Source organism: Bos mutus, chromosome 1 (assembly GCF_027580195.1).
Source record: "Bos mutus isolate GX-2022 chromosome 1, NWIPB_WYAK_1.1, whole genome shotgun sequence".
NCBI lineage: Eukaryota > Metazoa > Chordata > Mammalia > Artiodactyla > Bovidae > Bos > Bos mutus.
The window spans coordinates 5631326-5653486 of NC_091617.1; the positions used below are offsets into that span (position 1 = coordinate 5631326).

Consider the following 22161-nt stretch of genomic DNA (forward strand, 5'->3'; position numbering starts at 1 on the left):
CAATAAGCAACAGGTAGAACCGGGCATGAAATAATGGACTGGTTCAAAACTGGGAAAGAAGTACGTCAAGGCTGTCACCGTGTTTAACTTATATGCAGAGCACATAATGCAAAATGCCAGACTGGATGAGTCACAAGCTGGAATCAAGATTGCCAGGAGAAATAGCAACAAGTTCAGACATGCAGATGATACCACTCAAGTGCAGAAAGCAAAGAGGAACTAAAGAGCCTCTTGATGAAAGTGAAAGAGAAAGTGAAAAAGCTCTCTTAAAACTCAACGTTCAAAAAAGTGAATATCATGGTATCTGGTCCCATCGCTTCATGGCAAACAGAAAGGGGAAAAGTGGAAAAAGTGACAGATTTTATTTTCTTGGGCTCCAAAATCACTGCAGATGGTGACTGCATTAAAAGACACTTACTTCTTGGAAGGAAAGCTATGACAAACCTAGACAACATATTAAAAACTAGAGACATTACTTTGCCAAAATAGGTCAGTATAGTCAAAGCTATTGTTTTCCCAGTGATTATATATGGATGTGAGAGTTGGACCATAAAGGCTGAGTGCCAAGGAATTGATGCTTTTGAACTGTGGTGTTGGAGAAGACTCTTGAGACTCCTTTGGACTGCAAGGAGATCCAACCAGTCCATCCTAAAGGAAATCAGTCCTGAATATTCATTGGAAGGTCTGCCGCTGAAGCTGAAGCTCCAATACTCTGGCCACCTGATGCAAAGAGCCGACTCATCAGAAAAGACCCTGATGCTGGGAAAGATTGAAGGCGGGAGAAGAAGGGGACAACAGAAGATGAGATGGTTAGACAGCATCACTGACTTGATGGACATGAGTTTGAGCAAGCTCCGGGAGATGGTGAAGGATAGGGAAGCCTGGCGTGCTGCAGTCTACGGGGTTGAAAAGAGTTAGACACGACTTAACAACTGCAAAACAGCAAAAGGACCTTAGAAAATGTGTGCAACATGGAATAAATGAACTTGCAGCAGCACGATTGTAGGGGCCCTGCGCAACACCAAGAGCACAACAGCCTTGCGAGCACAGCCCAGCAGCATGAGCCCTCAGCCTGGGCAGGCAACCTCAAGGCACGACTTCCAGAAAGGACTTCACAGGGCTGTTAGAACTGGGAAACATGTACACTGCTTTCCTGCTTTTTTCAAGGCAGCTGGGTCCCAATGCATTACAGTGTGCTGGTAAGGTTCTAGCTTTTAACTGGCAGTGCCAGGCCAGTGTCACTGACCCTACGCTTGCCACCCAATTCCAGTCTGTATGCAGGACCAAGGATCCAAGGCTGGTCCCTCAATAATCCAAAGTGGCTTGTCTTTAGGTGCCTCTGGATTGCTTACATCCATGTAAAGGAGAAAACATCCTTGGGAAGGCAACTTTCTTAGCTCTAAACATTGCTTTGCAAGGGGCAGCCTACTCATCTCTGAGGCTCCAATCTGAATATGCCTGTTCACATAGGGATGTGGCCTCCAAGCCCCTAGGGGGAGCTCTCACTCAATCCATCCTGGGTGCCAGAAACCCCTTGGAAGCATAAGAGCACATGAAGGTATTATGCAATGGTGAAGTCTCTCCCCCAGAAACAGTCAATGTCTAAGGTCAAAACTAAGCCTCCACCTACCACGCAACATTACACGCAGAGGAGACTCACAAAATAACTAGACCAGCAGACCTTGATCTGGATTGCCGGTAACTCTGAGCAGCTGCCCAAAGCATGATTACAAAGGCCTGGTTAGAAGTTGAATGTAACATGGTTGATTTGATCCTGCAGATAAATTTTTCAAAACTGAGGACTGAAAGAGATACCCCTTAACCCTACAGTTCTAGCCAAAGACTAAAATTAAATCAGAAACAAGGTTAAAACCTGTGCTTCTTTAAATACCTGGTGATTGCTGAGAACCTTTTCAGGCATGATAATCAACTAATGAAAAAGACCCCTTCATACAGATGCCAGAGCCATACTGTTTATTGACCAAAAGACCAAAATTAGTAAATTCGTATGAGAGGTGAGAAAATGGAAATGGAATGTACAAATCTAGTCGATCAGAAGCAGTTTTCGAGACTTTTATTGAACTGTCATTTTATTACCAACATTTAACATTCCTAGTTTTGCTACATTTGGGCAAGCACAATAGGAAGAAAATGTAAATTAAATACTTTGAAAGTTCACCTTTAATGAAACATGATCTTGATAGGATATTGATATATAAATTTAGTGGTTTTATTGCATTGTTAGAAAATTATATTATGAAAGATACAAAAAAAATCAATAGCTGTTATTATTTCTGTTTATTTTACAATCAGTATGCCATCTTTTGCCATTATGGCTTTAAATTTTCATTCTGCCCAACAGGTTTCAAAGAATAGTTTATTACATGCTTTAATAAAACAGTTAAAATATTTACAAATTCAAAATAGATGTTTCATAACTGAAAAAAAAGTTCACCTGAGAATTCATTATAACATTGCCATTTTTTTTTTTTTTTTCTCCAAGTTGTTAATGTGGCTGAGTGTCCACATGCAACCTGTATCGTCTACTGTGTCAAATATATTTGATTCCTTATTTTAAATTAGTTAAGCATTAAGCTATAGTAAATTATAAGATGTACAGATGTAGTACTTAGATTTATATCCATGTTTGTTCTGGATATAGCAACTTAACAAATTATTTGCTACAGCTGCAGGATTCAAATAATGAGAAACACTTTAAGGTATGGTTATTTTACTGAGTTAGACCTAACAGCTTTTAAAAATCATCAAGCAGTGAGAAGGCTAACTCATAAAATAAGGAACCATAATCGTGTAAATACACCATATACAAACTGAAAATCACCTTTGCAAAGTTCTGCATGAAGGAAAAGATATACACTGTATACACATAATCCTGTCATTTGTCTTCGGCAGCATCAAAAAAAAATCAATTTAAAACAAATTTTCTTAGAAAAAACGTCTTTAGAAGTTAATGTTAAAATAGGCATAAATGTGTAATGCTATGCAATATATAAAAAACTTCCCCACTTTATGGCCAAAAGACAAAGATAAAAAAATTTTTATCTCTCTGTTCCTCTGGATTACAACTTGAAAATCATGTAGGTATGAGGTAGTGTAGTTACTTGTATTACATGCTGGTTATTAAAAGTAATGCTCTATTTTATGAAATAATACACTTGGCCAATAATTAGAATATCATTAAAATAAACCTTAATGCTAAACTGTTTATATGTAGCGAGAAATTTAATCCAAGTGCCTTAAAAACTGTATTTAAACTCTGAAGACAGCTAGGTTTCATCATAAAATAGGAAGTAATCTTTCAAGGCAGTTATTTACAGTAGCAATTAAAGTACGAGACTGACACTTGTACATACACAGACTGGTGCGAAAAATAGCCGAGTGCACACTGAGGTAGGAAATGAAGGAGTCCGCCGGCTTGGGTAAGATTTTACACACTGTAAACCAGAAAAGGTTTTATATTATTTTATATTTTGAATTTAAAATTACAAGTATCAAAGAAATAGCTAGATGGAAGAATACACACACACACACACGCATACACCATTGATCACTGTTTTGTAGTATGGGATTCATTATCATAGAATTATATTCTCCTTGACAAATTCTTAGGTGTACTTATAAAAGCCTCTAGAAAATAAACAAGTCCAACTAGTTTTTTCCTACAACAGCTAAGCTGATAATAGAAATAACATACAAACCACTGAAAAGATAGTGGCAATAGCTCCCGCAACACCAGCCCCCATGAAAAAGGGTAACATTAGACGAATTACTCTGAAATGGGAAGCCTGGTCCCCATGTCGCCTCACAGGCCTATTGGCTTCAGACCCATTCCTACACGTTAACTACACAAGCCCTCTGCCAGACTCAAGATGCACTCTACACAAGTCAGGTGTCTAACCTCAGTGAAATGAAGTACTTTCCAATCCAAACTCTAAAAATTACTTTCTGTACCCTTTCAAACTGGATTCTGCAAACGTTTCTCTGAATGCAAATATTCAATGTTGCTTTCATCACTGACAGGTCCACAGCTTTCTATAACAGCAGAATGGCTAAGAACCATTGCATAATGGCATGGGATAAGGGTTCAGATTATTAGAAAACTATCTTAAAACAGGATTGAATAAACACAAAGACTGATTTTAAAATGCCCAAGTCCAAAATGATGGGTGTGCCCTTACGCGCTAGATTTGGGGAGGAGAGCAAGAGTAAATCTGGCTTCCAAATTCACACAGTGGTACAAAATTATGTTTTTAGCCTATCTCACAAACCTACATGGTTGTTGTGGACACATTTTGATCTATCGTAATGCTTTTTACAAAGAAACCACAGACCTTCAGAGACAGGATGGGAAATGAACTGCCACTCCTGATAAATGCAGGCCATCTTTCCCTGCAACAGCGGGTTCCCTTGTATGAGTGGCCTCTGGCGGGCAGGCCCCCAGCCTTGTCCCGGGTGAGCACTCCAGGATTCCAGGGAGGCTAAGACAAGGCTGCCATCACAGGAGCTCACGCCACTGTGTCCTGAGTTTTATTTCTCCTTCAAAAGGACGAGAATGTGAGCAAACAGAAAGATCATGCTGGACCCAGATGTAGAAGAGAAGAAGAGGAAAAGAGGGAAATGACACTTATCTACTGCTGATGCAGCCACGACTCTTAAAGTCGACACTGAGGAGGATCAGGAGCCTCTGCCAGAGGCCAGCCTCCTGCCCGGGGTTCCTAACTGTTTCCAACGTAGCCGAGAATCACAGCTACAGGCCAACCAGTCTCCACTTTCAGCGAGAGCTGAAAGAGCAACACGCCAGGGTTCAGGCAAGATGGTCTCTATGTGTTCCCACTTCAGGCCTACAGCACTGTGCCCGAGGTGGTGACACCTCACTTTTCAGTAGCATGGAACTCTGTCAGCATTACTTGGAAGAACATTTTCTTTTAAACCAGTATGTTGTAAGAAGGCCGGATGATTAATCTTTTGCAGGCTACTTCTTTAGAGCAGGAAGTGTCTGCAGAGGTTTCAACCTGTTTAACTGTTGTCTGATTCGCTACAGTTTTTCACTTTCTTGTTTACTTTGAACACTGGGAAGAATCATTGCTAATAGCTGTTATTCTTTAAAACTGAGCAGTTTTCAGTACCCTTGCTGGAAAATCCCATGGACAGAGGAGCCTGGTATATGCTACAGTCCACGGGGTCACAAAAAGTCAGACATGACTGAGCGACTTCACTTTCTTTCTTTCAAAGCCTTACTGCATTTCCATGTGGGAGTTTTCAGCATCCAGGTAGCAGATCATTTCTGCCCCTCCTGTGGAAATGAAGGAAAAGTCAAGGCTGACATCAAAGGAATTCCCTTAACAGCAAAGTATGAGGGAAGACAAACCATACTGTCAAGAGACAGGAGGCCATATCAGGCTTTTAAGACAATGTCAAGATGTCAGTAGGAAATAGCCGGAGGTGCGTTTACTCATCAGTAGTACACTTGTCGGTCATCTGTTGACAGAAGTCTGAGATGCCCCCGCTCTGGCGGCAGGGCTCCCTCGTCTCTGAGAGGGTGCTGGTGGCCGTCTGGGACTCCTGGCCCCGCATACCGCCCGCCTCGCCGCCCTTGGTGCTGGGGTAACATAGGCTGGGCTCCCCGGCAGGCAGTCCAGCTGCAGGCCTTTCAGACAGACTCAGGATCGAGGGTAACACGAGCTCACTATCAGGAGTGCTCTTGCCTTTCTCGGAAATTAACAGGGAGAGCGGGCAGTCGGAGGCTGAGTACTTGGCAAGGATCTGTATCTGTTCTTGACTCAGAGCCGCTTCTTTACAGACTTGCTGGCAGAGCCCGGTCAGGTTCTGCTTGGTCTCGCCCAACGTGGACAAAATGTGATCCCTCTCCTTCAACAAGCTCTCCTTTTCGTTTTGCTGTAGGCGAGAAAGAGAGTACGGTGAGCTGTGTTGATGAGCTCGTCAACATGGCTAGGGTGTGCATTCATTCATATCCACGGCACCTCCTCATCATGTAAGGTCATGGGGAATTTTTCCTGCCAATTCCATTCAAAAATATACTCAATCCTGAGGCTCATAAGCCCTCATCCCTAACAGGCCTACACATATCTTGGAGTTCAGAAGTACTCAGATTCTAGAGACAAAGTATACATGCACACATAATTCCTCCAGCAGCATCTGAAGCAGCACCCCACTCTCAGGCACCTTCCCATTTCTAAATAAGACACACGAAAGCATCAATAGACAAAGTAGGATACATAACAACTGGGTACCCTGATCTAGCCTTGTGTCAGTTTTTTGGCCAAAATAGTTGCAACAGACTTGCACAGTTTTCAGAGTTTTTTGGATCTGTGGACTGCAGATAAACCCCTGCAGACTCTGGGGATGAAATACAACCTCCACAAAAGCACAACTGAAGTGATCGTAACTCCAAAGATTCCAATCACGACTGGACATTAGCTGTGCCAGACACTGTGCTAGATGTTTCCAAACATACCATTTCAACTATGTAATCCTCACGATGACTGCTGATTTCAGGACTATCAAACACATTTTACAGATGGGGTTCAGATTTTAACATGCCCAGAGTCAGAAAGCTAGTACGTGAGTGATTGACATGTGAAGAATGGAGGGGGAGGGGAATTGTGTTTATTAATTACTATTATTGCTATTAATTACTATTATTGCTAAATCGTGTCCAACTCTTTTGCGACCCTGTGGGCTTTCCACAGGACTTACTAGACACACTGGAGTGGGTTGCTATTTCCTTGTCCAGGGGATCTTCCTGACTCAGGAACTGAACCCAAGGCTCCTGCCACATCTCTTACACTGCAGGTGGGTTCTTTACCACTGAGCCACCATGGTTTCCCAGGTGGCACTAGTGGTCAAGAATCTGCCTGACAATGCAGGAGACATCAACAGACTCGGGTTCAATCCTTGGGTCAGGAAATCCCTTGGAGGAGGAAATGGCAACCCACTCCAGTATTCTTGCCTGGAAAATCCCATGGGCAGAGGAGCCTGATGGGCTACAATCTGTGCAGACACAGAGAGTCAGACACGACTGAGCACAATTATTACCCCTATTGGTACTGTTATTATTTTCATGTTAAATGATTATCCCTGTAAGAAAGCCTACCATGAAGTTTTGGTCAGGTTTTCCCAGTCCCAGCCACCATGTCCGCCATCACTGGTCACTGCGGACAGCGTGTCTTTTTTCCTATCATTGTGCCACCTCATCCTTCCGATTCTACCACTGCACTGCGCCTAATCTAGTATGAGCTAGAAAACCAAATCATCAAGCTGGTTATAACGTAAGAGAAAATAAGTGTTGACAGAGGGTCAAAGATTTCTCTTGTGAAATCTATGATAAATCTCCTGGCTTCTGCTCTTTGGCAACTTCAGGGGAGCCAGAGCTGTTAAATGTTGCCAGTTAACATTTAGACAGGTTGCTTCACAGTAGCCATCTGCAATGGCCAACCTTTAAATAGATGCTCTTTCGGGACTAAAATAGTTAAAAGGTTAAAAAAGAAACCTGCTTTACACAAAAGTACTGCTGTGGTTTTATATTAAAGTTTTCCTAAATAAATAAATAAAGTTTTCCTACAAAACTGCGGGTGACTCCAACTATGGGTAGTCAGGTTTTAAATATTTCAGGGCCATCTAAGACTTTGAAAAACGTTGCACTGAATAAGAAACACTAAATTTTTCTATTGCAAGGTACATACTTCTATTTACTGAAAGTGAAAGTGAAGTCGCTTAGTCGTGTCCAACTCTTTAGAACCCCAAGGACTGTAGCCTACCAGGCTCCTCAGTCCATGGGATTTTCCAGGCAAGATTACTGGAGTGGGTTGCCATTTCCTTCTCCAGGGGATCCTTCTGACCCAGGGATCAAACCCCAGTCTCCTGCATTGTAGAAAGATGCTTTACCATCTGAGCCACCAGGAAAGCCCTGTTTACTGAAGCATGATGTATATCCTGAATGAACACATATTTCACACACACACAGAAGGAGCAACTCTCCAGCAGCAAGCATGCATTCTGGAGTCTAATACCTGCTATAAGAGACTAGGGATTTTTACAGAAAGGGGTGGCTCCCCATCTCTAAACAAGAGGTGGCTTCCCAGGTGGCTCAGAATCCCAGGTAAAGAGAAGGCTTTACCCAGGTGGTAAAGAATCCGCCTGTCAGCGCAGGAGACACAGGAGACTTGGGTTTGATCCCTGGGTCGGGAAGAGCCCCGGGAGGACAGCATGGCAACCCACTCCAGTCTTCTTGCCTGGAGAGTCTCATGGACAGAGGAGCCTGGTGGGCCACAGTTCACAGGGTGGCAAAGAGTCAACCATGGCTGAGCACGCACACAGATGCAAGGCAAACCTATGAGACACTGCTGTAAATGGCACAGGCACACCAACGGGATCGTGTCAACAGCACGCACCAGCTGGCTGAGGAGGCTGGCTCTCCCCGGCAAGCCCGGGAAAACACTGACATCAAGAAGACCAACGACTATTATGAGTTCTAAGAAATTAAACTAGAAAAAGATTAATCCATGAGTCCACTGTGATACTAAAAGGATGTGGTCGGACGGAGGAAAAAGAGGAGGGAAGGAAAGTTCTTTTTAAAGAGGAATACCAATAAATGTAAGTGGAATAACAAAATTGGAAAAATCCTGATTTTGCAGTCCCCGTTGTAAAGGCCATCATCACATGCTTAAAACCAAAGGACAAAGGAGTGTTGGGGAACCAGATATTCACAAAGTGCCTAATTAACAGTCCACAGAAAACAATCACAAAGGCAAAAAAAAAAAAATTTGGAGATGATCTGCCCCCGTGCACTCAAGTGGAACAACATCCTGACACGGTGTCTCCCCAGGTGACCCAGTATGAATGTTTAATCTCGATCTATGAACACACACTTTCACAGTTTACATGAAATACAAAGAGCGAAGGAAGGAGTTACATAAAACCAAGGGGAAATGATCAAACATTAAAAGTATGACATTTCATGAGAACGCTGGCCTAGACTCTTAAAAAACTTATTATCGTTAAAAAATAGAAGGGGGGCAGTACTGGGCATATACCCTGAGGGAACCATAACTGAAAAGGATACAGGTACCCCAATGTTCATCACAGCACTATTTACAATAGCTAGGACATGGAAGTAACCTAGATGTCCATCCACAGATGAATGGATAAAAGAAGTTGTGGAATGGAACACAATGGACTACTACTCACCATAAAAAGGAGTGCATTTGACTCAGTTCTTATATATATACATATATATATATACACACACACACACACAATGGAATATTACTCACCATAAAAAGGAATGCATTTGACTCAGTTCTTATATATATATATATATATATATATATACACACACACACACACACACACAATAGAATATTACTCAGCCATAGTGACATGTCCTGGAGGAGGAAACGGTGGCCCACTCCAGCATTCTTGCCTGGAGAATCCCCACAGAGGAGCCTGGCCGGCTCTAGTCCATGGGGTCGAAAAGAGTCAGACACAACTGAGGGAGCAAGCGATTGACATGTACTCACTGCTATACTTAAAACTAACACAACACTGTTAATCAACTAGACTCTCCTAGAAAACAAAGATTTTTTTAAATTAAAAAAAATGGAGGGAGAAGGGGGAGGATTTGTTCTAGACTGAGAGACTAAAGACAAAACTAAAAACATGTGAGAATTGGCTCCTACTTTGCAAAGAAAAAATGTATATAAAGTATGCCTAGGGACAATAAGGGTAATTTGAATAGGAACTACATATGTTACCTAAGATTTATTGATTTTCTCAGGTATGACAAAGATATTGGTAAATATATTTGATAAAGATATCAAAAAATGTCATTTTAGAAGATTCATATTTAAGCATTTAGGGGTGAAATGTCATAATGTGGTAGGTTTCAAATGATTCAGAAAACAAAACAAGAGCCATAAAGACGGACAGGGAGTATAGCGAGAAGATCACCCAACTGTAGTTACAAAGAATCCAAGACTGGCTAACAGGGACAGAGGGACAAAGACCCACAGACCAACCAAGCAGAGCAGGGGACACAGACCTGGCCAGAGAGACAGAGACCAGGACCCACAGGAAGAGGCAGAAAGCAAAGATGGCCAAATGTCAGTGACTGGTGAATCCACCGCAAGTATGTGGTTGTCTACCGCACTGTTCGTTTAACTTCCTGCAAGCTTAGAATGGGGAGGAGGAAGATGATTCTCAAGAACAAATGAAAACACATTAAGCGGGCTCCCTATGAGACTCCAAGCATTTTATTGGCAAGGGCTATGTCTCACTGATCTTTGATTCCCCTGGTACCCAGTACATTTAATATGAATGAAAAGCAGATACTCGCAGAAAACATAACTACTAATTTTTACTGAGCCCTGAACACGTGTGGGGCAGGACAAAGAGCCTTCCATCTCTAGCTAAATCTCATCCTCGCACCAGACCTGAGGGAGATACTACTCTTATCTCCTTGTCATTGATGAGGGGATTGGGTTTTGGAGAGGCAACGACCTCTCCAAAGCCATCAAGGGGCCAGGCAGAGTTTTCAGCTGTTTGACTCCAAAGCCTCCATCTGACGTCTGTGTTCTAGTGCAGCAGGTTCTAGAAACTTAGTGTGCATAATAAAGACTCACACTGGAAACTTGCAGAATGCATGTTCCTGGGCCCCTCCCACAGGTCTGGGATGGGGCTCCAGAGGGAGCATTTTGAAGGCGGACTCCTGGGTAACTCTGATGCCAATTGTACACAGGTCACATTTCAAGACACGCTGCTCAAGGGCCTCACAGAGTGGCAGCGGGAAGGCCCCAGAGGGCCCACAGCAGGGTGTGGAGATGGCAGCGCCCATGTGACTAGAGCAGTAGTTAGACTGTGACCAGAAAAGGGTTGTTTTTAATACAATAATCTTCACGACCAAATTCACAATAGTAAAGACAGACTGGGCTTCCCTGCTGGCTCAGAATGCCTTCAATGCAGAGAGCTCTGGGTTCGATCCCTGGGTTGGGAAGATCCACTGGAGTAGGGAAAGGCTACTAGCCACTCCAGTATTCTTGCCTGGAGACAAGCCACAGGAGTGCATACAGTCGGACATGACTGAGCGACTAACACTTCCCCTTCACAAAGACAGGTGAGGTCATTTGACTCCTACACCATCATCCTGGACGAGGGCAGTGAAATGAAACAATGTGTGATCATGTCAACCCCGAGTTCCAGAACTGTGTGAATGCTGTGATTTCTGATCACTTATAAGATGATATCAATCAATATCTGATTTCTTCTAAGAGAAATTACACTTTAGCAACTTATTATTTTTCTTTAAAAAGCAAAGTTTACTTCAAGGTTACCTTTGTTTGAGACCACAATGGTATCAGAGACACATATTGTCTAACTTCTGATTTCATCTTACAGAAAAGAATAAACATAGACCTTGAGAAGAATCCTATAAAGATGACAGCTTTGTAAGTCAAACACGTTAACAAGGTGAATGACTGTTGAACTTTGCTCAAGATCTTCTATTTATTGGCAAAAGGAAAGTCATGATTTTTGTTTGTAAATTATAGATATTCAATTCTTACAGTAAAAGCAATACTGAATTAATACCTAACCTTTAACATACTATCAAATTTTAAATTAAGATTAAAAGTCAATACCATCAATTTATCAACCAAATAAATATCCACCTTTTTTTTTCTTCAAAGGTTACTGACAGATTCCAACAGGACATTCAAATTAACATCTCCCTTTGGCTTGCCCAGCATATAAAGACCACCTGAAGCATGCTTAAAAGACATTTACTCCTTGGAAGAAAAGCTACAAACCTAGACAGCGTATTAAAAAGCAAAGACATTACTTTGCTGACAAAGGTCCATCTAGTCAAAGCTACAGTTTTTCCAGTAGTCACGTATGGATGTGAGAGTTGGACGATAAAGAAAGCTGAGTGCCAAAGAATTGATGCTTTTGAACTGTGGTGTTGGAGAAGACTCTTAAGAGTTCCTTGGACTGCAAGGAGATCAAACCAGTCCATCCTAAAGGAAATCAACCCTGATTATTCACTGGAAGGACTGATACTGAAGCTGAAGCTCTAATACTCTGGCTACCTGACGTGAAGAACTGACTCACTGGAAAAGACCCTGATGCTGGGAAAGACTGAAGGGGGAGGAGAAGGGACGACAGAGGATGAGATGGCTGGATGGCATCACCGAGTCGAAGTACGTTGAGTTGGAGCAAGCTCCGGGTGTTGGTAATGGACAGGGAGGCCTGGAGTGCTGCAGTCCATGAGTCAGACAAAGAGCCAGACATGACTGAGCGACTGAACTGAGCAGAAGCATGCTTCACACATGGTTTTCATCTCACTGACCCACCTTAAAAATACTATTTTCAAATCATTATTCGTTTTGTAATCAAAATACTTTTTTTCACGTGCTGATCCATCCACAGTCTACTAGGCTATTACTCTTAGAAGCAACTACAAAAGTTTCCTAAGAACCATGGGAAAACCAAATATTCCCTTCTACTGAAAATTAACCAAGAGTTATTCCACCAATGACATGAAAGGAATCTTTCTATAATGAGAGGCAATATAAACAGTGAGGTCCAAACCCGGAGTCTACAGAGTAGGCAGAGACATTATGAAAGGAACAATCAAGGGAGAGAAAACTGAAAATTGATAAATAATAGTACAGCAATAAGAAGAAGAAAGTAATATTTATTGAGTACTATGTGCCAGGCATTTTTCTAAAGACTTGGATGTATTAGCTCATTTAATCTTCATAAACTGGAGAAGGAAAGGCAACCCACTCCAGTATTCTTGCCTGGAAAATCCCACAGATGGAGGAGCCTGGCAGGCTACAGTCCATGGGGTTGCAAAGAGTCAGACACGACTGAGACACTTCACTTCACTTCACTGCACTTCCAGTGTTTTTGCCTAGGGAATCCTATGGACAGAGAAGCCTGGCAGGCTACATACAGTCCATGGGGGTCACAAAAGAGCTGGACACGACTTAGAGACTAAACAACAATAATCTTCATAAATGAATACTCAGTTCTGTAAAGTAAGAAATGGTATTATCCCATCTTACAGAGGAGAAAACTGACGGACAAAGATATGACATAGCCTACCCAGAGTTACAGGGGCTTCCCTGATAACTCAGACAGAAAGAATCTACCTGCAATGCAGGAGCTGCAGGAGATGTGGGTTCGACCCCTGGGTGGGGAAGATCCCCTGGAGCAGGGCATGGCAACCCACTCCGGTATTCTTGCCTAGAGCACGCCATGGAGAGAGGAACCTGGTGGGCTACATTTTAGGGCGTCGAAAAGAGTCAGACACAACTTAGTGACAACGTGCACACACAGAAAACAGAACAGTCAATGACCATTTTTACCGCATCTAGACACTGTCTCTGCTCTCGTCTCTGACCAGGGTTTTAGCTCTAGCTGGCCTGCACTATTATCTTTCTTCACACAACGCTTCCTTCTGTTAGTACCAACCACTACCGTACAAAGAAAACACTGGTGAAAATTAATCCATTTTTTAGTTAATTTGTGTTTTGATGTCGGAATAAAAAATAAGATGTAACAAACTAGGCATTCTTATCCCTGAGGATCTCATTAGGTATTAAAATTTTCTATTTATATTAGCACATGAATTTTTCCCTTAGATGAAAGATTCAAGTTGGCTGGTTCACTTTGCTATCAACCAAAACAAGTTACTGGTTCATTAAAACCAACAACTGAAACATATTTACAGACACCAAGCACAACACAAAGAGATTAAAGTGTTTTATCATTTCTTTCATTTTTACTCAACCACCAGAATTAGATAGTGAAATTATCTTTAATCTATAAATCACTTTTTACAAAGACACATAGAAATAGTTCAACTTACATATGACAGTATCCCACTATATACACAAAATACTTGCTTAGGTAAAATTATGAAAATCCTCATTGCTTTTCATCTCCTTATTTTTCTGAAAATGTCACATAGTTTATTTTTTTAATATTAATTGGCAAATTTTAAAATAATTGAACATTATATCTGACTTAGGAATTGAAACAGCTATTTCCTTATAAAAAAGAAAGACAGAATGAACTGTTGGAATTAGAATAAGAAGAAACTTCTAGACTCACCAGCTTCTCAATTTCTGATTCAAGATTCTGTATACAGTCAAGCTTCCTCTTGCGACAGCGCTGTGCAGCAATTCTGTTTTTACTTCTTCTCCGAATATCATGGATGCAATCCAGCTGTTCTGGAGTCAGTTTGTGCATTTTCAACAAAGATTGAAAATCATTTCGAGAGAGTGAAATTATTCGTTGTGCATTAAATGGCAATTTTACCTAGAAGGTGAAATAAACATTAGCAATTATTGCTGCATTTTTTGGTTTTACTTAAATCTAGGAAGAGGAAAATATGCATCTATGTTTTCCAGGGAACTTTATTTAGACTTAAAAAAAAACCCTCTATCATCTCCAATCTCTATACATTCTTTTTTTTTCCTTCATTATTTCTGTTCTATTTTCAAGAGGGTTTAGAAGAGAAATTGAGAAGCAGATTTTTTTCGCAAATCAAACATCATAAACACAAATATTAATGTACTTACGGTGAAAAAACAGAATTTAAATTATTTTACTAGGGCATGTCAATACCCCATAGAGATCTTTAAGGCGTTTTCTAAAGTGTTTTAAATGTATTTTTACCCAAACCAAAAAAATTCTGTTTTGTTCTTTGACTTCTATTACTGTGTAGCACCGACTTAATATTGTGTATAACAACACCAATAATTTCTAAAGCATTTCTGAAAATTTATTTTTCTGTCAGAAAAATGGCAGTTTCACATAACTCATTTTACTTGCCAATGCAGAAATGGTTAGAAAAACCTTATGAATATTTTAGTCATTTTCAACATATTTAAATTTCAAATAATAATAAGATAATCTTTAAAAAATAATACTGTGGGAAAGTTTAATTATCAAAAAGAAATGAAACATTTGTCAGTTTCTACTTAGTCTTTCAAGGTTACAGAAATTAGTTACATAAAATATTCTAAAATTTCTTAAATGTTTCATTTAAAGACTGTCATAGTTTCAAGCACTGCATTTACAAATGTCATACAAAAATCAATATATATAACTTCATGCTTACATATTACTTCTTAAATAATGAAACACTTCCTTCCAAAGCCAAGGGGGAAAAAAAACCTCTTCATTGTTTCAAACTATTTTATACCTGTTTTAACAGGTATAAAACCAAAGAGTATGATAAAGAACTAACGAACCTTTATTATTACTGGAACTATAGTCAAGTTTTACAAAAAAGCATCTATCAAATACCAACATTTATACACAAAGTACACAGATCAAGATTAGTGTGATTAATAACAAACTGGATACATGTAGTTCATACTAAATTATTAAGACATTCTTTAAATTAATAGATGAAATGACTAAGGAAAACTAAGAAAAAATTTTATAGCTATGAGAAACCAGTATAAAGAAAACTCTGGACCGGAAGCCACATTCCTGCAACTGGTCATTGCTAAGTCATTGCTAAGTGACTAAGTCCCACGTCTAGACGTCCTTGTGGCAGTGAATAAGACTGAATATATGCTGTATTTAACCAGGAGTTAATCATCAAATGATTAGAGAATCATTATTCTTTTTCCTCTCGGGACCTGGCACTTGATTTAAACAGTTACATGGCCAGTGTGGGAATCCACTCCCTGCTTAACAGAACAAAATACACCTACTTGAAATAAAGGAACACAGCAGTCCTTCCAACTTCATCACCCACTCCTGGTATGTATCATACCGTGGTATAATTAACTGAGTATGGGTTTCCTCCTCCCTCCCTGAGCCAGATCACATTCCCAACAGGAGCAGACACAGTCAGCCCAGTTAACGGTGGTCAATGACTTGAGCACACACTCCTTTTCTGCTCACCTCACACTCTTGTTCTCTGGCTGAACAGGGCTCACTGTCCCCTTCGGTATCCGTCTCCGAGTCGTCTCCCAAGCTGATCACACAAGCGTAGGGACAAGGCTCCTGCTGGGGCTCTGAAGCATAGTCATCAGTTCCGATTTCCAGGCTGCTGGAACAGCCCTCGGGACTCAGAGTGCTTATAAAAGGGCAACTGACAGAACTCAAGGTCGTGAAAGTCCTCTGGCCCGGTTCAGGGCTCTCGCTGATCCTGATGCCTAACCAGGGACACTCAGACCGCTTCTGGGGGTAGTTCTGCTCTGGGCCGTCTTTGGCCACGGCAGGTGACAACTGCATTTGGCAGGGAGCGTCCGTGTTGCAGATGTCACTCCAGAAGCCCTTCGCGAGGTGCTCTGCCACCTCTCGCTCCACGCTGCTCAGATCACTTGCAGCAAGGCCACTCTCCTTCCTGGGGACGGAGTCTGATTTCACATCTGGACTCTCACCGAAAGCCTTCTCTTCTCGCACATCGGAACCCGACGAAGGCTTTTCCGTTAACACTGTCGTGTTCTGCGTGCCAGCAAAATTCAAGTCACCGTACTGGTCGTACGTGTGTAAGACAGACAGAGAGTAGAACCCGTGGGGGTCTGCAGAATTGGGGGGGCAGGGAGTTGTTTCTGTTTTTCCAGATGAGCCCTGGGAAGCGGGATCTTTCTTCTTGGCTTCTTCATGTTCCATCGCTGACTTTCTTTCTTCACATTTTAAAATCACCTGCAAGTCTGCACAGTCCTGGATTCCTCCTAGACACTCATTTTCCGACGGCTCGTGAGGCTGAACAGAAGCAGCCTGAATGTCTTTGACGCTGGACTCCACAGTTCGGACTCTGTCAGTTCCAAACGCTTTCTGGAATTTTCGGTATTTGGGGCATAAAGACGGCAGAGCCAGGGCAACATCCTTTTCTAAGCACATGGATTCACATGTTTGGCTGGCACTGTCCTGCAGAGGAGGAGTCGCTTTTGCACTGCCTTGATACCTACGCAGTTTACAGTGAGGGGTTTGGACATTTTTGTTGTCCAGAAATTCCTCCACCTCATCAATTTCTAAATCCTTCTGGTCCAAAAGAGAAAACTTAAAATCTGGTTTCTGGCAAGGCGAGGAGAAGCATTTTTTTCTGGGGCATTCCTGCTGGTCTGCAGTGGAGTCCAGAAACTTGTATTTGAGAAACTGAAAGCAGGATTCCTCAATATCAGGTACGCCTAAAAATTCCACACACTTGTACACCTCATCCACATTGTCCTTACTGAGTATCAGTTTAGCAGTGTAGGCAAACTGAATTAAAGGTTCAAATCCTTTAACTGTCACCTGTTAATATACAAAACAAAAACAAACACATCACATAAAAAGCTGTCTAGCAGATAAGGACGAGAGAAGTAGCAGGGTGGCAAGATGAAAACCTCTTAGTGATACTTATAAAACAGGGATTTTAATTTGGTGAGAAAAAAATATTCCTCTCAGAAATGTAAAGCTAAGGGAATCTAGCAAAGCTTGCTTCTCACATCCTGTTCACTGGGACCACACCCTCCACTTTATAGATATCCACTCATGATGATCCGTGGAGTATGATTTACTCATATGAGATAAAGATATAAACATTACCACAACTTTCTGCATTAGTGGAAAGAAGGCATCTATGGAATAAAGCAACATGGATAAACGTTCAACACCCTGTTTCGAGTGCTGGGGTCTGCTGCCATCCTAGATCTGCGTGGTTACCATATTCCAAACAACTCCTCAACCGTGATCAACTACTAAAGTGGAATATTCAATGCTGGAGAACAGTATAGCTAAAGCAATGAAAGTATTCCTAACCATGGTGGACAGTAAATGGCTACCTATCAATTATCTTAGAGTTTCTAATAAAATTTTTAAAGATTCAGATTTACAAAGTGATCTACGTGAAGACCTAAAACTTGTGCCTAGTACAGTCTCAGCAAAGAATTCAAGGACTCTAGCTAATAAAACCTTTAAGCTCAAAACTGTACATTTACACTGAACCTGCCTCTGCAGAGAGAGGGAGAGATGACCCCTACTGAGGGCATGGAAAGCTTCATTCTAGACTCAAAATACAAAAATTAATTTTAAAACACTGAATTCCAATAAGAGTGATCAAGATGTAATTTTTCTGTGATCCTCTTAAACACCTGCTAAACTGGGCATACTTAAGTAGCTTTTAAATAGCTAAAAAAATAAAATAAAAATAGCAACATCAAATACTGGTGAAGATGTGGAGAAACGGGAAAACTCACACATTGCTGGTAGGAACGTAAAATGGTGCAGCTGCTCTGCAAACCAGTTTGGCAGTTTCTTATAAACATGCAACCACCATATGTCCCAGCAACTGCACTCCTATTCTTTTATGCCAGAAAAATGAAAACTCATCTTGCACAAGCGCTCACTGCAATGTTATTTGTAACAGCCCAAAATTGGAATTAGCCTGATTTCCTTCAATAGGTGTACAGCTAAATAAAAACCGGTACACCCACAGTATGGAATGCTCAGCAATAAAAAAGAATACACTGAGGATGCCTAAGACTTGGGTAAATCTCAGAGAAATTATGGGAAGAGGAAAAAGGCCAATCCCAAAAGGTCACCTACTGAATGATTCCATTTATGTGACATTTTTCAGATGACAAAACTTTAAGAAAGGAGGACAGATTAGTGGTTGTCAGGGATTAGGAATGGAGGGAGGGGTGAGGGAGTATGGATGGAAACCAGGAAGGGAGTGAGTGGGATTATAAAAGGGCAACACAAGGGATTCTCGGGTGGGTGCTGAAACTGTTCAGTTTCCTTACCGTGGCAATGGATACATGGACCCATCCAGAAAATGAAACTGTAGAGAATTTCACAGCATACTCAATTTAGTGCAAGTAAAACCAGGAAAGCCTGAGACGGGTGAATTGCATTACTGTCAAAATCCTGGTTGTGATACACAATTTCGCAAAAACACTCTACCATTGGAAGAAACTGAGCAGAGTGCAGCAAAGGGGCTCTCTGCCTTATGTCTTACAGCTGCATGTGAATTTACAATGATCTCAATAAATGTTTCAACTGGGAATTTTTAAATAAAATAATCAAGAGGCTTTAAAGACAGCTACACAAGGATCTTTTCAATCTGTCATTATGATGAGACACTTCAAATATCTGAAAATGTGTATCTTATATTCAAATTAGAATGAATGAATGCATACATACACACGTGCATGCAGATACCTTTCCTTCCATATACAGGAATCAAATTTTTTTCTGCTTGGAAAGTCTTTTTAAGTAATTTGAAACTACAGATCATAATGAGGATATCTCGATTAGGATATGTGTTGCTACTTGTTAAAGAACAACGGCTGACCAATAGTTGGCCCTTCTTGCCACTGCCTTGGTATTATATTATTTGCTCCAACTTCTGCCACAGAACTGACAACCTGTAGCTACCATTTCATGGATGTATGTATGCATGGCCAGCAATAAGCTGAACTGTAGACTCAGTGTCATCACAGAACAGCCCACACAAACCTGTTGTACACAGACAGGTTCTACATACTTTGTCCAAATTCCTTTTAACAACTTCTAACGTGTGCTGGAGAAGACTCTTGAGAGTGCCTTGGACTGCAAGAAGAGCAAACCTGTCCATCCTAAAGGAAATCAGTCCTGAATATTCATTGGAAGGACTGATGTTGAAGCTTAAACTCTAGTACTTTGGCTACCTGATGTGAAGAACTGACTTATTGGAAAAGACCCTGATGCTGGGAAAGACTGAAGGCAGGAGGAGAAGGGGATGACAGAGGATGAGATGGCTGGATGGCATCACCAACTCAATGGACATTTGAGTTTAAGCAAACTCTGGGAGACAGTGAAGGACCCGGAAGCCTGCCCTGCTGCAGTCCATGGGGTCACAAATTGTCAGATACAACTTAACAATGAACAAAATGTGTGTCCCAATGCACAAGGCTCAGCACTCTTCTAGTTGTAGTCACTAATGAAGCCAAACAAACTGTTAAAACTGCCAGTGTACCCAGCACTCCTGCCCTAAGAGTCGTCTCTTAGAGGTAGGATGGTAACAAGAACCTAAGTGTCTAGGTGTGTGAGCTCCATAATAGGCTTGGGGGGAAAGGTGTGTAAGAACAAGGCTCTATAAATATGACACAAAATCATCTTTCTTCTACCCAAGCACCGTCTCAATCTCAAGAAAGAAGAAAGGGAGAAAACCTTCTGGAGTACCTAACAGCCACGTGTGGACAAAATGAGGAGGCTGGAATGCATAATCTTTTAGGTTTCCTCCAAATTCTAAAACATCCGGCTTGAAAAACGAATAGATCTGGCAACTCGGACTCATAGTTAAAACAATAAAACTGAGCAGCACAGGGAGGCTGTCCCCAGTAATTCCCTTTCAGCCCCGTCCATGAGGGCAGGTCGGTCATAGCCAAATTCAGGCTTGGGAGGACCCTAATCCCTGTCACAGATGTCCATCACAGGAAAAGGTCCAAAGGGGGAGTCCCGCCCAGGTGTGCGACCTCTCTGAATGCCCGTATCCACTGGTGAGGCATTTCATTAAAACGTAACAGAGGGTCAAGCTATTCAACAGCCCAACAGACACTAACATCCAAAGTTAATCATTTCAGAGACTTCCCTGGCAGTCCAGGGGTTAAGTAAGACTCTGCACTTCCACTGCCGGCGACAGAGGTTCGATCTCTGGTGGGGGAATTATGATTCCGCCTGCCTTGAGGTGCGGCCAAAAAAAAAAAGTAAACCAGTTGACAGAGAAAATGCCAGGATGTCTACAAAGCAAGTTAAATGTGCGGCTGCAGAAGCACGGGCAAGGGATGACGGGGAAGACGGGGTTTTGCCCTAACGGGATCAACCAGGGGAGACTTAGTTTGTTGCATGAACGCGGGGCGAGCTCTCCCACCTCTCCGGGCAGGGTGATGCGCGGCTCAGGGCCGGCCGCGCCGGCGAGCCGGGCGTGGAAGTAGGCACTGCAGGCGGCCAGCACGGCGCGGTGCGCGCGGAAGGGCCGGCCCTCCACCAGCACCGTCACGTCGCACAGCTCGTCCTTCCGCCGCTGCTCGTCCAGGCAGCGCAGCACGTGCGCGCCGTGCACCGACGACTCGTAGGCGAACACTGCGTTCTCACCCAGCCACATTCTGCGTCCGGGGCGGTGTCGGGAGGGTCCGAGAGAGCATGCTTCTGACGGTCGTCAACCCTGCTGAGACACAGGCTGCGGTCACTCATGGAACGGCTTGGGAAAGAGGTCTGTCCTGGCGGCCCCAGCAGGTACCCATCAACACGTGGCTGCTGTTTAATCGCTCAGTCGAGTCCGACTCTCTGCAACCTCATGGACTGGGGCCCTCCAGGCTCCTCCGTCCATGGGGTTTTCCAGGCAAGAGTACTGGAGTGGGATTTGCCTATGTTACACATAATAAATCTTTTAAAAGAAAAAAGGCTCCTGAGAGCCTGGAAGCATTTATTCACTTCACTTCATTTAATAGAGATTTTTGATAAGCAATTTTTATAATAATAGGAAACATATTCTTGGGGTGAAGGGGGGGAAGACCTTTTGAAGCAAGGATTTTATGGCTCTGAAATGAGGCATTTAATACAAAGAAAACAGCTCCAATGAGCAAACCGGGAAGGCTGAGAAGTTTCTGGGGGGCATCCCAATCTGTTGCTTTAAGACATTAATGGGTGCGTGTAGGTCACCAGAGGTCCCACTCTGGGCTGGGCTAAATGGTGGAACAGGCAGACAGCACTTCACATGCTCTGCGTCCCCCATTTCCCAACACTTGACGGCAGGCAGGAGGGCGTGGCGCTCCAGAACAAGGGATGCATTCTACAAAAGGCAAAGCTCCTCCCAACACGAAGAGGAGCAGGATTTCCTTGATTTAAAGACTCAGGTCTGCCAGGCCAAGTCTTAGTAATTAATCTTTTTACATAACAAGTCTTACTTAACACTATAAAATGTAGATAACAAATAGGACTACTCCATCATTAACAACACGGTTCACCACACAGAGGAACTCTTGGTTTTCTCAAAATGCTAAAACAAAAGGGAAGATTATCAAAAATGTATGTTTTTAAAAACACATACTAACATATGAGCATGCCTGCCTGCTAAACTGCTTCAGTCATGTCCATCTCCTTGCGACCCTATGGACTGTAACTCACCAGACT

General features: G+C 42.2%; 1 protein-coding gene across 5 annotated transcripts in view; it reads right to left on the bottom strand.

Annotated features, from left to right (window-relative positions):
- The window catches only part of BACH1 (BTB domain and CNC homolog 1), an 81566-nt gene that overhangs the window by 34104 nt on the left and 25301 nt on the right, over positions 1–22161 (bottom strand). For 3 of the 5 annotated variants that reach the window (XR_011463604.1, XM_070367289.1, XM_070367276.1), the window contains exons 2-4: positions 20900–21193; positions 15964–17301; positions 14155–14361 (exon numbers count right to left, since the gene is read on the bottom strand). Coding sequence is in view for 4 of the 5 variants with exons in the window: in XM_070367289.1 (XP_070223390.1) it covers positions 14155–14361; positions 15964–17301; positions 20900–21133 (1779 nt within the window). In the remaining variant the exon portion in view is untranslated. Of the gene's footprint in view, positions 1–2059; positions 5917–14154; positions 14362–15963; positions 17302–20899; positions 21197–22161 lie in introns of those variants that run through there. The other 2 variants (XM_070367260.1, XM_070367268.1) reach the window with 2 other exon arrangements.